This window comes from Porites lutea, chromosome 10 (assembly GCF_958299795.1).
Source record: "Porites lutea chromosome 10, jaPorLute2.1, whole genome shotgun sequence".
Classification (NCBI taxonomy): Eukaryota; Metazoa; Cnidaria; class Anthozoa; order Scleractinia; family Poritidae; genus Porites; species Porites lutea.
This window is the reverse complement of record NC_133210.1, coordinates 5,557,749-5,581,450: the sequence shown is the minus strand read 5'-3', so window position 1 is coordinate 5,581,450 and position 23,702 is coordinate 5,557,749. Positions and strand designations below refer to the sequence as shown.

Genomic DNA, 23,702 nt, shown 5'->3' with positions numbered 1-23,702 from the left:
TATTACAGGCCTACGAAAGCTTCAACTGACGCTTGGCGTTTTTAGTCAAACGCCCCAATATTCCTGAATGATAATTCATTTCCGTTCTCAGATTGTTATAAGAGAGACTCTAGTGTCTCTCAAGATAGCGCCAGGTTGGGTTTGTTTGTTTCTCTCAGAAACATGCTTGTCTTTAGCGTTCGATGGCAGGACGCCATCCATGGACGAGGAACGCGCTGAAAATCATGAAAATGGAGATAAAGGCTGGGGACTTTTTCTCCTTTTTCTACGACCGAAAACATCTGAATATTTCCTCCCGGAAACACGACAAATCAAACAAAACTAAAATAAACAAGTTCTTTAATTAAAATATTTATTTAACTCTACAACAGGAAATGACAATATTTCAATAAGCTATTTCTTACAGCTCATAAGCCAATTTAGCCTGTTCCAGGCACTCACATAGTAAAACGCTGGAGAAAAAAAAGTCAGTCATTTTCCTTATGGGCTTTCCACGTACGACCATCTGATCGCCCAGTGAAACAGGCTAAAGCCAATTCGAACGCTGAGTATTCCTGGTATCTTGAAGGGATTCCCTATACTCTGCTCCCTCGACAAAAAAGTGGATCTTACATAGAACTCGCAATAAAGTATCAGCTGGTATCTGAATGGCGATAGTCTTATTATAAAGGAAGCGTAAGGTATCCCTGCTCAACCAAGAAATACAGCTACCCGGCCTCAATGAAGACTTTTCAAAAAAAAACTCTTAAGCTAGAAATTCGGGCATGCACCCATGCCTGCATACAGCGTTGTCCCGCTTCTACTGGACGCCAACCTAAGCACGGTCATGCGTTCGTGACAGCGAGCAACTGCTGTCTCTCTCAGTCGAGCGTCCACAACGGATAATAATGATTAAGGGAACTGTATCCGCAGGCTAGGACACGTACGCATATTTTTTAGCAACTACTATAATTTGCAGTCTGTCTACTTTGAAACAACGATAATCACATTTTAACGCTAAACAAGGGACGTAACTACATTTTTCATTGCATGACATGCATTACAATACTGAATACATGACAAAGCTAACATAACCAGGAAAAAATTCTTATTTTTTGATCGTGTCATTTTACGCAACTATCACAGAATTTCGAAATACTACAATTCAGTGACGTAAGCGACAAAAGCCACCATTCTCGAATAAAAGGAAAAGAGAGAAAAAAACTACCGGCAGAGTCTAAACGCCACCACAAGTTAGTGCTGGGATATACCAAAAACAACTATTTCATGTTTTGTTTTCAAAGAAAACTATACAACAACTGCTTTAAGATACCAATATTGCTATTATTATTTTAGGGTTCTAACGGGCGATACCACGCAAAGGGATTAATAAGTAACTTCCTTATTTAAAACTTAGGTAGCGAAAAAATTCTAATGCTAGTCATAACTGATGAAACAGTGTACCCTAATTGTTACTTACTCTAGTGAGTAAGAACAGAATAGATAATGCGAGTATCTATTACTGAACAGCTACAAACCTATTCTATTGAAATATTGAGTCAATATCGCGTCCACATAGAACAAGGGACATTTATCCACAAAATATGTTTTGTTGTTCTTTTCTTCACATTTTAAACTTTTTTTTGGTTTTTACACTAAAATTTAAAGGAATTTTTATTCTCTCCTACCAAGACATAAAAAGAGAGTATTAAAGAAAAAAATTCACGATTCAAATCTGCGTATTCTAATATCACCATAATGTTCTCAATATCAACGAGCTCTTTACGGTCAAATATTTGACAAACGATTGGCATAAATATAATTTACTAATGAAGACGTCATTTACTCCTTTATTTTGAGATGAAAAAAGTATTGAATGTTAACTAATTTTTTTGTCGTTGTTGTTTTTCAAACATGTAAGATGAGTACTCAAATTATAACGTTACAGTAAACCAAAAACCGTTGAAAATACTTCGAGATGTCGTTTCACCGTAGAAACAACCTCTCGCTAAATCGTCTTAAATTATTAACTATGCTAATCACGTAACAGGCAGTATCCATGCATTGAACGTAAAGCACCTTTTTTTTGTTATTTTTTTTTTTTGTTAACAGTACTTGATTTCGTGCACGCACAGCGTAAGTTGCATTTTTCATACATTGGCTCTCCGCGTGTTATTTCAGTCCTTTCTTGCGATAGCAGTTTGACTGCTTTTCAGTGACTCAAAAGTAGTCTCAAGGCGGGGAGTAACGAGGTGAAGATGGTGAATACTGTGGAGAAGGCGACGGCCCACTTCCCGCCGGACTGTAATTAGGCGAACTTGGACTGTACTGAGCTGATGCTGGAGTAAACGTGGGAGATGTTGGCGAGTAATGGGGCGAGCTAGGACTGTACTTGGGCGAGGAAGGCGTGTACTGAGGTGAGGTTGGAGAATAGCGCGGAGATGATGGTGAATAGGTTGGGGAAGTTGGAGAGTAGGTTGGAGAAGTAGGGGTGTAAGAAGGCGAGGAAGGAGAATACTTTGGAGAGGAAGGAGAGTAGGAGGGCGACGTTGGAGAGTAGGTTGGTGAAGTGGGGCTGTACTTTGGTGAGGTAGGAGAGTAGCTGGGTGAGGTTGGAGAGTACTTGGGGGAGGATGGTGAGTATGAAGGCGAAGTTGGAGAATACGACGGGGACTGCGGAGAGTAGCTGGGAGATGTGGGAGAATAAGATGGCGATGACGGGGAATATGAAGGAGAGGTGGGCGAGTACGAGGGAGAAGAGGGCGAATAAGATGGAGATGTCGGACTGTAACTTGGAGACGTTGGAGAATACGAAGGTGATGTTGGCGAATAGGACGGAGAAGTGGGGGAATAGGAAGGAGATGTGGGGGAATACGAGGGCGATGTTGGAGAATACGAAGGAGAGCTGGGCGAGTAAGACGGCGAGGAGGGACTGTAAGAGGGAGAAGTTGGAGAATAAGATGGTGAAGTTGGAGAATAAGACGGAGATGTCGGAGAATACGACGGTGATGTGGGAGAATAGGAAGGAGACGTAGGACTGTAGGAAGGGGATGTGGGAGAGTAGGAAGGCGAAGTCGGGGAATACGATGGAGATGTTGGCGAATAACTTGGACTTGCTGGCGAGTATCCAGTTGATGGTGAACTTGGAGAGTATCCAGGAGAGGTCGGCGAGTAGGACGGGCTCGCCGGCGACAGGGAAGGCGAGCTTGGCATAAACGCAGGACTTGATGGCGAATAGCTTGGACTCGCTGCCACTGGGCTGGGAATATAAGGGCTACTAGGCAAGCCTGGAGAAGCTGGCGAGTGTGGCTGTGGGCTCCAGGCAGGGCTGTAGCCTCCAGGGCTAAAACCGCTGGCTTCGGAAGCTGCAGGCGAAAAACCAGCAGCCCCTGGAGTCATGCCGCTGCCCATTCCAGGACTCCACGCGTCAATGTAGGCAGGTGTGGCTCCGTTGTTCCATGGCGTCATTTGCGGTGACTTTGCTGTCGGCGACCCTGCAGCACCAAAGAACATTCCGGTGCCTGAAAAAAAACATTCAGTACGACAGTTAACATCCGGAACATGACAGCGACATGGTCTTTCCAGCATGAACAAAATAATATACATCTATTTCACTACATTTATCTTTCTTCTTTCTCCTTTTCAACAGCAAAAAGCTTCGTCAGAGAGACCTTATAGGTAAGCTCTTTTCCTTAGGTGAGCACATTTCCAGGCATTCTGAGTGGTCGTATCTCAGTCGACACAAGTCAAGAGGGTGTGTTACGAAAGTAACAAGAGTGCAGACATGAGGTGAAATTTGACACATAAAATCCCTTAAAGCTCACTAAAAAAATAAAGACAATTTATATCTTGATCAACTGGACTCTCACCTGCAATAGGCCCGCCCATCATGCCTGGCCCCATGATGTTGGTAGGAATCTCCATTCCAAATTTACACTTTTCTGCATCCAACATCAGATCAAAGCTGCCTGTTCCAAGCCGCGGCAGTTTGCCTAAAATCAAGCACTCGCTCACACCCCGCAGGTAATCTGTCTCTGCGTGCGACGCAGCTTCCATCAGAACGTCAACCTTAGATTAGAAATAAAAATGAATATAGGTCATTTCACCCGACGACAAGTCACCCCAAACTGGAGTTAGGTCACACAGAATTAACAGACGCGTCGGCGCCAAAAGCTAAACGGAAAACCATGAAGGATGTTTTTCACTTCTCTGGGCACAAACAAACATGTTCCACAACTGTAATAGATCAACGCACCTGCGGGATAGGTTCCGTGGGCTTTTTTTTTTTCAAGAAAAATGTATTTCATATAAAGATGAATTGTCTTGTAACATTTTTTTGTTTGTTTGTTTGTTTCTTTTTTGGGGGGGAAGGGAGGGCTGGGGAGTGTTTACATTTCATAGTGAATAAAAAATGAGACGGAGGCACTTCAAGTACTTTAAAGTACAGGTAACTGTGTACCAAGTCGAAAATGCTCATGTTTCAACCATTTTAATGCACATGACTTACCGTTTCCTCAAAAGAGCACCTCATGAGGGCGCCAACCTCTTGACGATTGATACCGTGCCTTGTGATGGCCATCAAATGACCTCGACACGTCATAATGTCACAAAGCAGAGCCAAGTGACGGTAATTGACATAAGAGCCATCAAATGAGATGACATGGTTCATCTCACGCTCCACTGCCTTTCGCACTGCCTCCACCCCAAGAACCTGCAACAACACAGTGTTGAATCAGTACTGAAACACATCCTGTGAGAAAGCAGGCACGCTTCACGCCTTTTGCGCATTATGCCTGCATTCTTTCAAGCACTTTTTCAGCATTAAGCATTACTGTGCATTTTAGAGGAATTTTCCCAGAAAATTATTACTCTTTCAGAAAAAAAATTGAAAATGACGAAGGAAAAAAAAAAAATTATTTATTGTATATACGTTTTTGTTAGCGTTAAAATCAATGAAAAAACCTCTCTACAATGAAGAGCATTATTAGGTAAATTGTATTTTAGGGAATTGTTGGGGGTGGGGGGGGGGGGGCAACAAGTATTTTAGTGGAAAAAACGGAGCATTTAGGGGAAACCAACACATAATGTACAAAAGCCGAGCACGCTTACAAATCAAAATTGAATTTTGTCCCATCAGGACCGCCTCAAGACCACCAGCGTCATCTCAGTTTCTGTCAGTTCTCTTGGTTTACTCACGTTCTACTGCAATAATATTTATGGCGAGTTGACATTTATAATACATGAACAACCCGGGAACTCTTGGGAACCCATTTCAACGTGTCAGTACGTTTTAGATTGAATTGGAACTTGGAAATGTTGGTTTCTGAAAAGAGGGGAAAACAAAGAACTCAAAGAAAAACTTCTCAGAACAAGGAAGAGAACCAACAACAACTTTAATTCGTGTATGGCATCCCCTCTAGGATTCGACCTTCAAAGCAGACCTTGAAACCTTTAAGTAACATGTAAATAAAAAATCTACTTACAGAAAATATTTCACAGATGTCATTGGAAGTTGTACGTATGGGATCGATGTCTCTTTCACTCAGGACCTAACAACAAACAAAAAGAAAGATCAGAATGAATCACATGATGTAAGAATGAGTTCGGTCAATCATGCTCCTCTAATACCAAGTTTGACATAGTTTCTTGCCAGAAAAACAAAATGTTTTTAAACAAACATTTTAGCAGAGCTGCGTATTTGACAATGTCCAACGAAAATTTGCCCAGCTTCCAAAAAACTTCAACCAACAGTTGGAGTTTACCCTTTAAACCCTAACATCAAAATTTAAATTCTCATTTGTTGCTCCTATTCATTTCCAAATGAAGTAGCGGGGAGAAGTTGATAAAATATCAAGAAAATTCATCTTGTGTGATCATGTCTGTAATTCTCAAGGCCACTATGTTTTACAAAGCATACAAGGAGAAATTTGATGCTGATCACTCTTAGGAATTAAAGGGTTAATGGCATCTCAGATCAAATAAAGCGCTCATACATGTAAGTGACTACCCATAATGTGAGAGCATATGGAGATTCGAGTGGGCTATCATTTCAAAGTTTAAGATTTGCAAAGAACTTTTCTGGTCTGTTTCACTCAAATGGTGATCTGGTTGGAAAAATAAATGTCGTCTCTACTTACCCTCATGAGTGAGACACCATCAGTTTCCAGAATCCACTCTTGGATATGTTTAAACTCTCCTTCTTCAGTGATGGTAACTCTCTTTTTGTTTTCCTCGTTTGGCAAGTTCATGTACACCTTGGATATGGCTTCAATGCCCTGCAGAGTCATGTCCGTCAGCATGTTTGCTTCAATGCACCTCAAGAACACATCATCGTCCATCTTGTCAAGTTGTTCTTCCTCCTAAGGGATAAAATCAGAGATTCTTGTAGTCTTTTATCAGTGCAAGGTAAATCGAAATGCATAAACATGCTTCTAGAACTCAAAGATAACAATGCAAGCTGCAATTCTAACAATAGTTTGCCAGGCTGTTAAGTAAACAAAATACATGTAACTCTGGGATGAGCATGCTACTGGGTCTGTCTTGGCAAAAGATTTTTTTATCTAACATAAATAAACCTGTGCTGGCAATTTTATGGAGTCTTAAGTCCATCGGAAAAATAACATACATGTATTGTATGTAAGTAAACAGCAGGTTACCTCTTGGAATTTGCCATCATCATTATTCATAATTCTAATCCGCAGCACAAGCTTTTCTGCATTGTCATCATTGAAAATGCAGTTCAGATCATCACCAAAACCAAGGTTGATTTTCTCTGATATATGTTCCATAGTAAGTTTCTTGTCTGTCATGCGCTTGCGGTCAAGTTCAATACGCAGAAGCCAGGGTGAGATGCGAGTTACATCAAAGTCAGGCATTTCATAGTAAACATTGACAAAGTCTTGATCCTCCACCACCACGGTATTCTGGGGATCTGGGTCATAGTAGATGGCTGTGTTTGCCGTTACCTTACGCAAGGTTGTGTGTTCCAGCCGGCAGAGCACATCCTGGAGGATAAAGCAAACAAGCCGAATGAACACAAAGCATGTAAAGGGTTTAAGACTTGATTTTCAGGTACACTGTAAAAGCATGAATTTTAGCAAGAGGTAGCTACTAAGTAGGAGTAGATTCTTAGGTAGAATGTAATGAAAGTTTATGCAGCTGTCAAAGAGAGAAAGACTACTCATTTCTCCAAACCAGGAGCAGTCATTAACCCAAAACTTTAAATAGAAAAATGAAATCCAGGTTAGGGGAAAATACTAAAACTAATGAGTCTGCAGAAGATAAATGAGCTGGCAAATATTTCAGTCTGAGAATCAAGTAAAAGTTACTGTGCAGACTTCTCTGAACCATGCGAAATATTAACTTTTCAAATAGTTGCATTTTGATGAAGTCATTACATGCTACTTCTTGTATTCACTAAATGAAATAACTGGCTCTCACCTTGGCTTTTTCAGCATCCCTAGCAGGTTGCCCCACAAGGAAAACTGTCAGTGATGGGGTCTTAGGTTTTTTAGAGACGTTGATGATCTCCTTAAGTCGTGGCACACCAAGGGTGACGTTCTTGGCTGATACACCAGCATAATGGAAAGTGTTGAGGGTCATCTGAGTAGCAGGTTCACCAAGGGACTGAGCTGCCAGGGCTCCTACCATTTCACCTGGTTTGACCTTAACAACATAACAATCAAACAACTAAATGAAACACTTTGAGAAGCAAACCAAAATCTGTAGAGTACTACAATCCTATAAACAGCATTACCGCCATGAACATAATTCACAGGGTTTGTACCCTTTTGAGCTGTTCAAATTCCATGACTTTCCATGACTTTTTCCTTGTGATTTTCAAGTTTTCTGTGACCATAGGTTTAGCTTTCACTCTTGAAATTTTTTTAAAACTTTTCTTGCGTTAAGGTAATTTTTGACCTAACTCAGTTGAACAGACAAAATCCTGGTGTCCATCAAAATGCATACCATTCATACTGTTTTATCACTTTTGTCTCTATCCTACATTGTCCTATATCTACCAATTAACAAAACATTAATTTCCCATGACTTTCCAGGCCCAGAAAATTTTTTTCCAGGCTTTCCATGACCCATACGAGCCCCCAATTCAACTTGAGTGCACTTTATTCTTACCATAGAGAGGTTGAATCGGGTCTCAATCTCACCCAGTAGCCACTCAAAAGCTTCTGAAGACAGGTGAAACTCTTCAGCAATTCGTTTAGAACACAGGGTTGAGCGTAAAAGAATGTTGAACAACAGTGTGGCGTTAAACTGAGCCTGTTTACTGATGGCATCTTCCCCATGTACCACTATCAACTTTTTGGACAGTTCACGTATGCCTAGAAAAAAGAACAACCATAAAATTTAATAACAGCCTAAGAAATATTCTGAAATGTTGTTCTCCTAAAAAATCTTTGCACAGTCTTAATTTTATCATTATTAACACATAGCACATGTAACACCATCCGATAATATCAGTGCCGAGAGCACAACCAACTTTAAACAAATTTAAGATTGATTCTGAGAAAGCTGTTTCATCTGAACTTTCATTGTTCAAAAGACTGTTTAACCTAATATCACTATAATAAATTTCCACATTTTGTAAATTTCGTTCTTGTAAAAGTTCCTTTGGGAGCAAGTTAATTAGATACATGTAAGCGTGTTCATGAGTTCTTCTTACCCAGAATATCAAACACCATAAGTTAGTATTAGATTAGTTCACACCTTCAACAACTCTAAGTGGGTGTAAATCACTTGGTGTTCTGTTGGTAAGATGGAAAGTCTTCTGTGCATTCCAAATCAAGCGACCCAGATTTACTGGAAGAGCCACCTAAAAATAACACGTAATACAATGTCAACTGAAACATGGGTAAACACATTGTGTAAAATTAATGAAAAAGAAAAAAAGGGGGAGCCAAGCTTTTTTCTAAGAAGATAAACACACAGTGACGATGTACAAATACAAAAACTGAAGGGCTTCCTCTCCAAAAAGGAAATGAGTGGGCCAGGGGATGTTTTTGCAAGGAGCCCTTCAGGGAAGGGGGGATTAATGTGAAGCAGTCTCTTATCTATGAAATAAGGAAACAAAAATCAGGCAAAAATTAACAATGTGGATGACAGTTTCTTCTGTGAGATAACTGCACCTAGATACCACAGCTTACCCCAGTAAATTTCAGTTCATGAGCACACTTACTTTTGAGTTGCCAGAGGGAATGATCCTACGTAAAATCTCTCTGTCTTCTTGCAACTTATTGAACTCTGTTTCTAGCTCTTGAAGAGCAGAAGCACTGCTACACAAATCTCGCACAACATCTTCTTGGAGATGGCGACGAAGGCGCCTGTTAAGAAACAGAAAAAAAGGTTACTAATGACTCTATGCTTGTTAAATAAATTGCTAAACCTTGTCTACTTCTTTTACATGTACGACAGAAAGAAATGTGTGAAAAATGAATTCTTTCCTGAAGTTTCCTTTGATCAAGATTTTTTAGCATTGCTTATTATTTTCTGCATGCAGACATCTTAGCATGACACTCACCTCTCATTTGAACAGTCAAAGTGAAATTTCTTTTCAAAAGAAGCATTGTTTGGCTTTATTGATGGCATGTTCTGGAACTCGACTGCAGCACCGTCCATACCATCCTCACCATACCTCAACTGTATCATATGATTGTTGGAGTTTCTGATGGTACCATCATAAGCAACCATGAGACCTTCCATGGCTTTCATCAAACGTCTTTGAATATAACCTTTATAAAAAAACACATTTCTCTGATTAATCATAACTGCAACAACATGCTCTAATCTGATTGACTAGCAGCCTTGATTTATATCAAGACCAATGATCTATATGTCGCAGGGTTCATCCTATTTTGAGCTCTTTAAATTCTATGACTTTACTTGACTTTTTCCATGACCTTTTTAACATTTTCATGACGTTAGGGTCAGCTGTCACTTTCGAATATTTTCAAAATTTTCCTTGTTTCAGGGTAACTCAGTTCAACAGACACAAACTTTGGTGTCCATGAAAATCTGTGGTATTAAATTGCTAATCTCTATCTTACACTGACCTAACTTTGACATTGGCAGTACCTAATCTTACTAGCATAACTTTAATTTTCGATGACTTTCCAGATCTAACAATAATTTATTACATTCCATGACTTTTCAGGCCTAGGAAATGAAACTCTTCAATATCATGACTTTCCAGGTTTTCCATGACCTGCGAATACCCTGTGTTAAACCGCTACTCACCAGTTTCACTGGTTTTGACAGCAGTGTCAATCAAACCCTCACGACCTCCCATGGCATGGAAATAGAACTCTGTTGGTGTCAGTCCAGCAAGGTAGGAATTCTCCACAAATCCTCTACTCTCGGGACCATAGTCATCTTTAATAAAGTGCGGAAGGGTACGGTGACGGAAACCAAATGGAATCCGTTTACCTTCCACGTTCTGTTGGCCTACAACAGCAATAACCTACAAAAAAAAAAAACAGTGGAAATGTCCAAAAATTTTCTAGTTTGTCCAACAAAAATGGACACTTGGTTTTAAACAAAAAACATTATTTCAAGCCTGGACTGCCATGAACAGTCACCTCAAAAATAATATCCATGAACAACAAATTGGAATGTCAACGTGACAAAAACAGTTGAGATTCGGAAGTTGGAATAACTTATCTTTAACTGGATGAAACTAAAAGTAGCAGTTTTTACTGCAGCAGACATGATATGGACTGATACTGACCTGTGAGATGTTAATTTTTGATCCCTTAGAGCCTGACACCACCATAGCTTTGAAGTTGTTAAATTCTGACAAACTCTTCTGAGCACTTCCTCCAGTCTTGTCTCGACAGTCATTCAAGATGCGGTTCACTTGGTTTTCAAATGTCTGTCGCAATGTGTTACCAGGTGTAGGCTCCAGTTCATCATTGTGGGCTTTCTCTATAACATCTATCACATCTTTCTGTGAAATGACATTGGGATTAATTTTAGTGTGAGGAAAGTTAAGGAACAGGACCATCAAATTATTTTAGAGTAAAAATATGGAATTGAAAGATTTAACATGAGAAAAGAGTTCAATCTCCACAGGATTTTCTTGGTACACCAACACAACAACTGTTTTATCGCCACCGTGACATCAATGCGCAAATGATTTATACAACTGCTATACGGCCTACAATCATATTTCACTAGGACAGGACAGGTCTGGCAGATTACCTTAGCTTTCTTTGTCACCCTTTGGATTTCCTCATAGGTTTCACCGTCAGCAATACAGTCACCAATGCCAATGCTATGGCCCTCAATCAGAGTCCAGTTGTTTACAACAGTCTGAATGTTGCCATAGAAACAACGAGCAACTTCATGACCAAGTTCAACGGCAACAATGTGGACCAAACTGCCTGAAGAAGTTCCCAGTGATTTCTTACATAATATACCAGAGATAAGTTCACCATGCTCAATCAAAACCTGTGTAATAACAACCATATGATGTAAATAACACAAAAAGTGCTTATGCAATGAGCAATAACAAACCTACCTGTACTGAGGGATTCCTGTACAATGAGTACCAGTAAGTGTCCAGAATGTAGCAAGATTTGATTGAAAAGCTTGCTTACAAAGGTACTACAACTAAGAGTTAATAAGAGTTTAAAGAAGAATATGGCTGGTGCATAATCCATCCATCGGTGAAAACAAAAAAATTGGCAGCAATAAAATATTATTTCTTGTATTCACCACTATAGAAAAGGGAAGGAAACTGGAGTCAAAATGAGTCCAGTAATTGTTTCTGGGGTTATTGGGGATGCAACCGTCAGCAATTTGCGAATTTTAGCAACAGTCTTAGAAGTCTTTGCAAAAGTTAATTCTTTAAAACGGCAAATTGTCATACAGGGATGTTACCCCCTTGCTGACACTTTTTTTTAACCTCAGTGACACTTGCTTCTCCAAAGTTTGAAAAGAGATAAAAACAATTAGTACTTTGGTATCTCCAGGAGAGATGTGTTTATACGGACCGCTGTCCTCATCATCAGGGTGAGTACTGTGAGTGCGAATCATGTTCACATTTCCAGGGATGATCAAACTGAAGATCTGTTTGCCTGTCCACAGAGGCTTGGGTTTAAGGATAGCAGGCTGTGGGATCTTGCCATCCCAGTCTGGAATCCACATCATCAGATTCATCATTGTGTCCTGAAGATAAAGTGAATGTTCACTTATGATTCACTTAAAATGAAAAGGGAAAGAAGGTCCAGCTAATGATTTAAAAGATACATGTAAATGCAAGTAAAGATGATTGTCCCTTGTAATGCCGCCTTACTAAAACAAAAAACAGCCCTGATGCACTGGTGCAATCAGTAGGCTGACATTCAGAAGGCATGTTGGCAACACAGAGAGGTAGATTGCTCTCACACACTCATGACTCAAGCGTTCCCAATCTGCAGCTGAGCGCTGTTGAGAAACACACTGACACACTTAAGCAAAACCACAGTAACACTGACGACAATGCAAAAGTGCACAGGTTGTGTCACTCCAGGAACGGATCTAAGGAAGCGTGTAAATCATAAAAATGGTGCTACATCTGAACATGGCAATATTTTAAAATTTATAACATGCAATAATCCACAGCAAGGATCTTGCACACCTAGCAGACAAAGGTAATTAAAAATAGAATAAGGATAAAGAATAAGGTAGGACGTGTCATCTACCCTACCCTCCTATAACCAAAAGACAAATGCATTACTGACCAAGATTGTTAAGCCAGGTTAACAAATTCTGCGTAAACCTATAAAGAAACTTGTGAACATTTGAATGAAATAGGGTTCACATGACTAAAGCATAACGTAAAACAAGTGTGTCTTTATGAAAACACATCATAATTACATTTTCATTCAGATTTTATGATATATTTTTTGCTTACAACATTATTCAAACAAGATGCTTCTTCTTTCTAGACAAGGAAGTAGCTGACTTCTATGAGCAGAAACTGACCTTTTCAAGGAACACATCTCTTTTGGTAAATCTTCTGACTGCCATCAAAGAGTCTTGTACAATACCCATGACTGGTTTGTTTGACTGAGGTGTAACAACGTTCCTTGGTACCATCATGATCTCAGTGATCTCAGCACGAGCCTCCAAGGACTGTGGCACATGCAAGTTCATTTCATCACCATCAAAGTCTGCATTGTATGGAGTGGTAACACTAAAATGCAATAAACAAAGAAAGTATCTCCAGGTACCACTCAATTTCACTGCTTTGAGGAGCATTTCTTACCGACTGCTTTGACATAACAACCCTCGATTGATTCTTAAAGGATTTTATAATATATTCTTCATTTAATCTATTTCCTTTTTCAACCGTTTATATCTACAGTCTCTAATAAAGAGGTTAACATCACAGTATCACACGCCTACAATCATACTATCAGACAAAAGTGCCCAAGATTCTAATTTGAGCTCCCATAAATGATTTGGCTGACAAGTGAATTCATACCTGAGATTAAGTCTGAAGGTTGACCAAGGCAAGATTTTGACTCTGTGTCCCATCATGGACATTTTGTGAAGAGTAGGCTGACGATTGAAAATAATAACATCGTCATCTCTGATGTGTCGCTCCACTCTGTACCCAAACTGAAGATGAAGGTCACTTGGTTTTGGATGAAACCTGAGATCAATTCTCTCGCCATTGTCTCTGATAATGTACTTAGCACCAGGGTACTGGCTGTTACCTCGACGCACTAACTCTTGCATGCTGATAATCAGAACAAAAAGATCACAGTTAACTACTGCAGAGCACTTCAACCTGTTTAAGTGCAACCATTTTACTTGGTTAAAAGGCAATAATTCTTTTTTCATTCCAAATTACTACAATTGCAGCTACCTATCAATGTTAAATGGAGTGACAATCTCTGGAAAGGTCAGATTCTGAGCAATGGTTCTGGGAACTCCAACTTGGTCAATGGACAAGTTAGGATCGGGCGTAATGACAGCACGGGCAGAAAAGTCAACTCGCTTTCCCATTAGGTTTCCTCTGATTCTCCCTTCCTTGCTCTTTAGTCTCTGTTTTACTGATTTCAGTGGGCGACCAGACTTTTGCATGGCCTGTGAGAGTAAAAAACAAAACTCTCTTTAGCAAGTTGGGTTTGCATAACATTTCTCTAAATGATCACTTATATGGAACCAAGTTACATGGAATAGGGAAACTCATTTCCATCAAGTATCACTTTCTAATCAAAAACTGAAACAGAATGAAAATTAATAAACTGACCCTCGGTAAGCCAGGAATTTCATTGTCTACAAATGTAGAAACATGATACTGCAACATCTTGGTATCTTCAGAAATGATGTGAGCTGCAGCACCATTGAGCTCATTTCTGCGAAGGTTGTTGTTTGCCTTTACTATGTCCGCTAGTTTGTGGGTCAAGTCATCCTGAAGAGATTAAAAAAATTAATATTATGTTTAGTATGAGTGATTTAAGTATGTACTTATGCTTTAAACAATCAGAATTTATATCCATTTCTTAAAATAATCTTAGTGTGAAATAGTTCTTTTGATAACAAAAAAGCCTGAGATTGTGCTCTGACACTGCCTGATGGCCTTTTAGTTTTTTCCACAAAATTCAAATGATGGCCAGAGCTTGTGAGCCCCTACAGTTTTTTTTTTCCTACAGCACAACTTTTAAATATGACATTCATTGGAACAACAATCATTTTTTTTTTTAACACTAAACACAAACAATAAATCAAAACTTCTTACAGGGCCCTTTTGGTATTAATGTAACTAGCAATTTACCTGGCTACGAGCAGAACCACTCATAACAATAGAAGGCCTTACAGCCAAAGGAGGGACTGGCAGCACAGTCACAATCATCCAATCAGGGCGTGAGTGCTTGGGATTCATGCCCAGAATCTCACATTCCTCATCTGTGATTCTTTTAAATATCTCATGAACACGTTCTGCTGTCAGAGGAATCTTCTTCTCTTGTGAATCCTCATTTACTTCTTTCCATTCTGCTGTAAGGTCCAGACCACTGCGTCTGATCTGGGGTTGATGTCTACCACAACCACCATGATTCTGTTTTAAAGAAATAATAGTACCTCTTCTATTTAAAACAACCAAGAGAGTGGTTACGTGACTGAGAACGGCAGTTGATGCATGAATTTATATGCCTTAAGGCAACTGCACAATGTGGTAGTTTGCCTGGGAAAACAGCCAACATTTCATGACGCCACTGACTGTTTCCCCACAAAATGACATTCAAGGAATGACCAAAGAAATTCCATACTAATGACATGTCACTCCCCAGATCTGGGTAGTGACACAACACATCATCAGTATGGAATTTCTGCAGTCATTCCACAGACGTTTTTTCACAGGGAAACCAGTGGTTGCCACAAAATGTTGGCTGTTTGCTCAAGCTATGTGGCACTTATATCAACCTGTTAATTGAACTACTCTGAGAACTCAGTACTTAAAGCACCCAACCAGTAAACAGAAGGTCACAAGTTCAATCGCCATCTGAAAGCTAACGTATTTACCATTTTCTTCTCAGTTTCATCACTTTCCTGGCCTGGCGGTTTCTCATCAACAATATCTCCTCCTTCACAAATTTTCTTCCCTTTGCACAAGTCATAGATGTGTTGAAGACGTTTGAGTGGCTGGTTGTTTGATTTTGCCACTATATCTTTCACTTTGGGATTATTCTGGATAAAAAAAAAAAAAGCAAATCAGTTAATTTTTACTAGGAACAGCTTTTAATGACATGTAAAAAACATCATTATTGTTAAATTGACATTTATCTAATCTAGGCTGCCAGCTTAATTTCACGACTATTCTCTTACGCATCTCTATCTTCCCTACCCTACCCCCGCCAAGGTTCACGTCTGACCTCGGCCCATGCCCTCTGGAGGAGTAAGCCATTTTGAAAGCGAAGCAAAAACGAGTTCCTTACCGCGTCAACCAGAAGCTTTGAACAGTAGAAGCAAACACATCTTAAGCACTTTATTATCATCTTGTAGAAGCTAACATGGAACACTGGTTTGGCTAGTTCTATATGTCCAAAATGACCGGGGCACTCAGTCATGTTTCCGGCGCACGTTTGGCAGCGAGAGAAGCGGTCGATAGTTCCTTGTCTTGGATCCATCAAGCCGCCCAACTTTGGTCGTCCACCTTCCATCGTTTCCGAGTACTTAATGCCTCCTTCAGTAGTAACAGACATTTGTTTCTGTCGAAAAAACGAAAACTAGGTAAACAAGAGTCCAGTTAGGGCAAAACAACATCGAATGGGTCACTTTATCGCCAACCATAAAACTTAAAAAAACAGGCATGAGTCGATCGACTTGGTATTCGACTCACAACGTGGTAAAGCAAGAGAACGATTAAAATAGCTTAGGCGACCGTCTAAAGTTAGTCGAAAAGTATACGTACAATCTCATCGGGGCTTAGTACTCCAAACTGGACCAGTTTAACGTCCCGTAACGGGGCTGGCGATCCAGATGCAAAAGCCATAGTTTCGTTTTAACAAGATGGCCGATGAGGTAATAGCCGAAACCTTTTTGTTCTTCAGCGAAAAATCCTCTCTTCTCGCCTTACTCAAACCATAGAAGTAACTTGAAACTTTGTCCTGTCGCGAAAGTTCGTTTGTTTTGATTTGATTACACGGTTATCTCTCCCCAATTTCAGAGGAGAACCGCAGAAGAATTCTTTCTTTTCCTTCCTTGCCGAGTCAAGCGCCCCGAAAAGCGCCTCTTATTGCACGCACTTTGTCGCCTCGTATTTATAGTGAAACCGAACATGCGGGGAGGCCCAAAAGTCTCCAGGGGCAAGTGTTGCATTATGGGATTCAATAATTGCCGAAACGTCGGGGTGGGGGAGAGGGGAGAGCTAGTATTGGACATAATGCGACTTATCTTTTAGATTCAAGGTGAAATCAAATTTAACGGAGAACTGATAAAAACATCTTTGCCGACTAGAAGTTTAGAGAAGATAGAGTCTTAAAAATTTGTTAATTTTTTTCTTGAAGCCGATTCATGAGTATCCTTTCAGTTTTCATCTTTTGGACATTTAGAGCCAGAGTATTCCCCTGCGGAAGACTTGACACTCAATTTTATTTTAAATAGAACATGACAATTATTCAAATTCTTTTATATCTGCGCCTTGATTAAGTAAAAATGGTCTAGGGAGCCAAAGACCTAGGGAACAAAAATGGCCAAACATATGACCAAATGTTTGTAGCTGTGAAGAGCAGTTTTCTTTAATTTTTTTCTCTGCAAAAAAGTGGTATATCTTGAAAGGATAGACAATTGTTCACCTCAAAAAGCATCAACAACAAATTTTTGTTTGCTAGTACTATTTAATGAAATTAATGGTGCAGGTACAATAACCTCAAAAAAAACCTCTGGGACCAGGCCAAGGGTAGCATGTTCTTGTAATCATGTTTAATTGCACTTACAGGGGGAGGGGGGAGGGGGGGCTTTCCTGTTCTTATAAACTTTCTTATAAACAATTTCACCCACAGATAGCCTGTCTCAATCAGCTACCCAGAGTCTCCAAGAATGCAATTGCAGTATCAATGACAACAAAGAAGCCAGTATCTAAGGGTTTAAATAAAGAAATTATATGGTATCTGGAGCAATATGAATTTCATGAATTTAACTGAAACCATCCTAACAATGTTTGGATATATCAAATGCATGAGGTCTTTTTAATATTAATGTCATCATTGCTAAAGCTCCCTGTTATTGCCTTAAGGGCTCAGTAGGTCAAGGAGGGTAATAGTTGTGATGTTCATTATGAACATTACAAACTTTGTCAGGATGGTTTCATTGATCATTTGTCTCATGATTGGAACTTATATATTGAGATTGTGACATTTTCACTCTGTACTGTAGGCCCCAGTTGCTCAAAAGCTGGATAGCGCTATCCACCGGATAAATCACTATCCAGTAAATAAGTATTAGGGAAACCAACTGTGTTATCCAGTAGATAGAGATTTAACCGGTAGATAGCACTGTCCACCTTTTGACCAACTGGGCCTGGTTCTTCATCAAGTTATAGTGTCAATATACTGAGTAGGACTGTACCACTGTGGTTGTTGGTGATTGATAAATCGACTCTATTGCCTGATGAAGACCTCCAGTAAGCAGTCAAAACAAAACCCTTTTTAAACATTAATCCATGATGAATACTGCTTTCATGAGATCGTTAGGATTATTCCAACTTTCTTTAATAAAATGTCAACTGTTGGCGAATTTCCCTGGAATTGAATTCGTGTGTACCAAATATATGTTTTAAAGGAGAAAAAAGAATTCATTGTCCTGTGCATACATGCAGAGCAAGCTGCACATGCTTCTCATTGCTGTTGTCTTCATTGCTGCTATTAAGCCTCATTATTTTAGATGACAGGTCCCAAGAGAAACAATATTAATTTTGTTTCCAAAGAATCTCAAAGTTGCCATCAGCTCTGCTTCAGGAAACATTGAGATTCTTGGGAAACAAAATTCACTAGTTTCCTGAGGGAACAGTTGTTAAGTGATTTGCTATAGCCCACAAAGAAAAACTTGTCTTTAAATTTATGAAAGAAAATATCAGTTAGTTGTCAACATTCTTGGGTAACTGTAAAAGTTGTTTCCCTCTGATAACAGATTTTAAAATTTTCTCCGCTCAGAGGCTTTTGGTGGGAAAATGTTTTATTTGTACAAAAATACCTCAAGATTCATGCTATTACATGATAAATTTGTTCAATTCAATAATTGAAAGATTTCTTGAGCAATTTACTACTTTCACTGAGAACAGTAGTTGCATTTCAGCTTACTTTGACTTTTATGTGAAAATTTCATTATACATTATTATTCATAGCACCTTATGTAGGTCATAATATTAGACATTGGTACTTTTACTGTCATCAGTTGTGATAAAAACCTCATTCAACTAAATTGTGTGAAATAACATAACACAGCAATACAGATCAGCCCCCATGCAGGGTGCAAAGAAAATCATTTTTACAGCTTGCCATTCGGGCAAGCTGAAGCTAACATTTATTAGCACAGACGTCATTTCAACTAGCCCCAAAAGCTTTTTGAAGAGCAGAATTGATCTCACCGTTCTTCTGTTATTTGAATTCCTCAAAAAAGATCACTTGCCCGTCGGGCAAGTTAAAAACAGAATTCACTAGCCTGAGAGCAAAATCCACTAGCCCCGGGCTATCGGACACCACTTTCTTTGCACACTGCCATGTGTCTGAATTTGCTGGGTAAATGAAATAAGTAGGCAGGGAATTGAACAACTAAGAAGTTCTGGTTTTATATTACTTTTGTTTCTTATGAAAGTAGCCAGGGGTTATGCTCATAGAAGCTGGGGAAAATCCCTGGCCCCTAGCTAATAGTGACAGTCCTGCAGCCCTCTGCTGTAAGAAACCACCAAATCATGACATTATTCGTGCCCACAAAAGGGAGATTCACCTTAATAGCTGTGCTGATTATATCAAATTTCACTAAAAAATCATGTCATTACACGAACTTATACACAAAGTGATGACAACATTATTATCTTAAAATGACATCTCCTTTATTCAACAAGCACATTACTGTCCAGACAGCTGTAAATAATTCCTGGCATTAAAATAAAAATGGTATTTCAGGAAAAAGATGAAAAAGGACCAAACAGCCAGTGTTCCCAACAGACACTTTTAACATCTTTGCAATCAAGCTGGAACATCCTCATTCTCACAAACATTGAAGATACTTGCATGAATATTCATCACTTTACTTTTGAAAACAAACTATGTGCAAGCTGAAAAAACAAAATAAACATCAAGACTTACAATGTAAGATAAATGAACAGTGTGAGACCAAAATGATAAAATACTTAAAGATGTTCAATGCAACAAAATATTATGCTTGCTGCTTTAACAAGCAAGTAACCAGGCCTAAAAAATAATGTTATGAATATTTCCAGATGTCACATGAAATAATATTGCAACCAGTTACCAGTCATTTCGGTACAAAGTTGTCTCGATACAAGTTTATTCCGTAGAGGTGTAAATAGTTCCACATTCTTGGCAATAATATTCACCCAAAATGTTTTTCTTGTTCACATGCAAACTAAACTTGAAGTTAACAAAATTTTTGTGCAATTTCCCTGCTTCAGTATGTATCAAAACAACTTTGTATTGAAATGACCGCTTTCCTTGCAAGCACCCAGCTGCACTTTTTCCCCTAAAATTTTAATATTTCAATTTAAGAGGTTGCGTCACAGCTGTCTAGTTCATTTTGTCAACAATGTCACTTACACGTCATTAAATGCTATGGAACTTATGTTATGTGTTAATGGCAAAATCACAGCTTCATGTCACACAAATATGACTCTCAGGCAGTACTTCAAATGTTACAAACAAAGCACGTGCACTTTGAAAAAATGTTAGGCTAACAAGTTTTCAAAATACATTTCTGTTTCAATCTTCTTCAAGTTTGTCCATCTGTTCCTCCTTTTGTGTTTTGTTGTGTTATTTATACCTTCTATTCATGCCCTGAGCAGTTATTTCACGTTTTACTTAGTTTGGTGGCAGTTCTTACTAGAATTTTGTTAAATTTTATGACAAAGCTCCTTTAACAAAGGGGATGTAGCTCATCTGCAAGAACATCTTGAAATAGTGGCTCAAAAAGGCAAATGCTCAACAGAAAATTAACTTTTATGAAAAATGCTAGAAAAAGTTCTCTATGGAAAGGTTGTCATGACCCACTTTTTCCAAGTAAATAAAAGCTCTTTTCCAACAATTGGAGAGTTTAAAATACATGTCAGAGTTTTTTTACGCAGGCTACAAATTTTATAGCATGAGAAAACAGCCAACATTTCACAACACCACCACTAGTTTCCAGGGTGAAATGATGTCTGAGGAATGACTGTAGAAATTCCATACTGATGACGTGTCACTACCCAGATCCGGGTAGGTGTTTCTGATTAGTTGAAGCAAATTTCTTGTGCAACACTACCCCTCTAGAAATTCCAAGTAGCTTCCCACATTTTAAAAATTTTTTTGGTCTTAGAGATCCCTTCCAACACGGGAACTTCTAATCACTTCCACAGAGGAGTATGAAGATTTTCTGGATCTATGCATTGCAAACCTCAACAAGAAGCAAAAAATGCTAATAGTACTTACACATTTATCACGGCACTCTAAGAAATCAAACAACTCCTGTACACATATCTCCTCTGTATTTGACTTGCTGTTCACTCGATTATTGCAAGCCTCTAATTCCTCAAAAAGTTTAGCACACTCTTTATGCTGAGCACATGCTTCTCTGACTTTATCCCCGGGATCTTCTAATTCTTCTTCATCCTCCTCTTCATCATCTTCGTCTCCACCCTCTGGTGACTCCTCCTGTTCACCTTCATCTTCTGGGTCGGAATCGTCATTCTATAGCAGAGAGAGCAGAGGTCAATGCGGCCATTAGCTGCAAAGCACCATCACAATTATTCACGTGACACTGTCAGATCTTATGAAAACATGTTAAGTTGTCTACAACACAGCTATAGTTTGTGCAATTTCATAGGCTGAATTTTGTCCGCTTCTCAATCTTGGCCAACAACTCTTGCCAATTCAGATCTTAATTTCCTGTATTCACAGTCAAAAAAATTAAAAGACTCTGACTTTTGCGATCGTGGTTGGTATTTCACTCAAACCTACAATAAACTTGTTAAAAAAGAGAAGATTCAGCTTACAGATGAACCACGCTGGATTGAGGACAATATCACTCATGCTCTAGGCAATCACAAATTAAACTCTGAACCTTTTATTTAAAACAACGGCAATAAAACCTCCACTTTAGAACTTATTCCGTTGATTTATCATCTACGATTTCGTAAATAAATAGAAATGAAAGTATTTGTTGTTATCTTGTGTTAAAAAACGTAAGTTTACCAATCAAATAAATTAAAATCCAGTCATACTAAGCTGATATTCCTGTCATTATAGTGGACGCCGGTTTCACTGCCTGATTGTGTCAGCACAATCGATAGGGCTGATAGGGGCATAAAGGGCTAAAATACCACAGCTTGAAGTTATTCTGAATCTAAAATGATACAGCAGATAAAAGAGGGTAAAATTAACCTTTTCAACGACAATTTCCTCGCTTAAAAGCGCTTTTTCTTCGTCCAAAACCATCTTCGGTCACGATCCAGCGCCAGTGTCCCGTGTAACTTGCTTAGTGACCAAGCCTACCGGCAAAACTCGCCATCTGGTCAAGAATTCTGGGTAAACGATAACGCAAAGAATGTAGGTACAAAATGCGTGCGAAGGCGATCAGATGATACCAAATGACAAACACAGAAGACAATGTCTACCTTTTAATCGAATGTCTTTCTTTCTCTCTTTCTTTCTTAGAAAAAAAAAAAAACAGGTGCACTCTCCAACAGGTTATGTTGTATCAGGAAATTTTTTCTTTATGCCATAGTAGCTGTTCTTAAAACGACGCCGTATATTAAACACAAACAGCGGTGGAAAGTCAACGCATTTTTTATCGTAACCTTGAATATGCAACATACACTTGCAAAAGCAACCTTTATAATTTTTCGGGCAACTGTTAAGGCAACCGTATGTTTTAAGAAGCTACAGTTATTACTTCAGTAAAGCATCACCTTTTCACGACTGCTGATGATCGATGATGAAATCATGTGTTATTCTTTCGTTGTTCTTGAGCCGTGTACAAAGATGAAAATTTCCAAGAGCTAGCAAACGCTACGGTCCAGTGGTGACGGTCTCTCTCTATATGCGTTATTGAACAAGCTTATTAGGTCAAGATGGTAGTATATTGGCCAAGTAATTTCTTGCGTTTTTGAGGACCGATACGAAGTTAAGGTCAACATTTACAAACACGACCAAACACGTAAACTGAAAAAAGAACGGGGCCATGATCCAGCCATCTCTAGTTCAAGTCCTTCAAGAGTTGAAGAACTTGAGTCCATTAACATTAGAAGTCTTAGGAGCTCACTGCGAGAAAACGAAATGGAAGTCAGACTGACTAATGTGTTGAAGGTGATTCGTTAAGTATTTTTATAGCTTCCTCGAGCCATCGTTATACATGAAGGAGAAGACTGACTTCGCAGTAAAGAAAGCCAGAACTCTTTGGCTAATTTCAATTTGGTAAAAGACAATTTTAATCCACTTACGATACAAATCCAAAGGAATAGAAATGAGAGCGACAGTAAAGCCCCTTTTTATTTTGAACCAACTTCGAGTGTGATCTCCAAAATTTACTAATTACATCCCAAAAAGATGCAATATGCATTAACAGCTATTACTGTATCTTATTATTGATCTTGATAAAATGAAAAAAGACCGTAAGTGTTAATTAAGACCGGCGATAAAATGTAAAAATTCATCAGATTGTTCTCAATGCTTTATAACAGATCAAACAGGATAAGATAAAAATACCTAAAACTTGAAAGTTTTTGTATTATTTAAATTATCTTTGTGCCGTTCATCAGTTATTATATTTGAAGTTTGAAAAGTGGTGTAAAATGGCCTAGTCATAGACTAAACATCTTCATGATATTCTTCTTGGAACATATCAATCTTAAATACTTTCACGTTAGTCAGTTGTCGGGACTTCAAGCAAATGATTTAAAATATCGTAGACAGCTCTCTTCCAACACATATTTGGACCAAAAGACAAGCACCTCCCAAAAAAGATACGAGTTTTCTGTCAGAATTCAGGATCTCATTGATATTGTACTT

At 38.9% G+C, this 23,702-nt stretch overlaps 2 protein-coding genes and 1 non-coding gene across 3 annotated transcripts; all 3 read right to left on the bottom strand.

The window, feature by feature from the left end:
- Positions 1 to 322: 322 nt before the first annotated feature.
- On the bottom strand, positions 323 to 16,729 carry LOC140950929 (DNA-directed RNA polymerase II subunit RPB1-like). Its single transcript, XM_073400144.1, has 23 exons — positions 16,397 to 16,729; positions 15,921 to 16,193; positions 15,508 to 15,672; positions 14,762 to 15,043; positions 14,237 to 14,398; positions 13,850 to 14,070; positions 13,463 to 13,720; positions 12,961 to 13,171; positions 11,953 to 12,162; positions 11,194 to 11,442; positions 10,721 to 10,939; positions 10,231 to 10,453; positions 9,515 to 9,725; positions 9,173 to 9,317; positions 8,704 to 8,809; positions 8,113 to 8,318; positions 7,420 to 7,644; positions 6,636 to 6,983; positions 6,117 to 6,338; positions 5,463 to 5,528; positions 4,487 to 4,690; positions 3,849 to 4,047; positions 323 to 3,500 (listed from the first exon to the last, which is right to left on the bottom strand). Exons 1-23 carry the CDS (start codon positions 16,475 to 16,477, stop codon positions 2,212 to 2,214), a joined length of 5,775 nt encoding a protein of 1,924 aa, XP_073256245.1. The 5' UTR covers positions 16,478 to 16,729; the 3' UTR covers positions 323 to 2,211.
- On the bottom strand, positions 12,265 to 12,528 carry LOC140951362 (small nucleolar RNA SNORA53). The gene has a single exon (XR_012167279.1). It is a non-coding gene; the product is annotated as a small nucleolar RNA SNORA53 (small nucleolar RNA).
- A 2,780-nt stretch (positions 16,730 to 19,509) lies between the features above and the next one.
- LOC140950391 (cytochrome b-c1 complex subunit 6, mitochondrial-like) lies at positions 19,510 to 22,188 on the bottom strand. Its single transcript, XM_073399607.1, has 3 exons — positions 22,077 to 22,188; positions 21,126 to 21,383; positions 19,510 to 19,759 (listed from the first exon to the last, which is right to left on the bottom strand). Exons 1-3 carry the CDS (start codon positions 22,128 to 22,130, stop codon positions 19,727 to 19,729), a joined length of 345 nt encoding a protein of 114 aa, XP_073255708.1. The 5' UTR covers positions 22,131 to 22,188; the 3' UTR covers positions 19,510 to 19,726.
- Between the last annotated feature and the right edge of the window lie 1,514 nt (positions 22,189 to 23,702).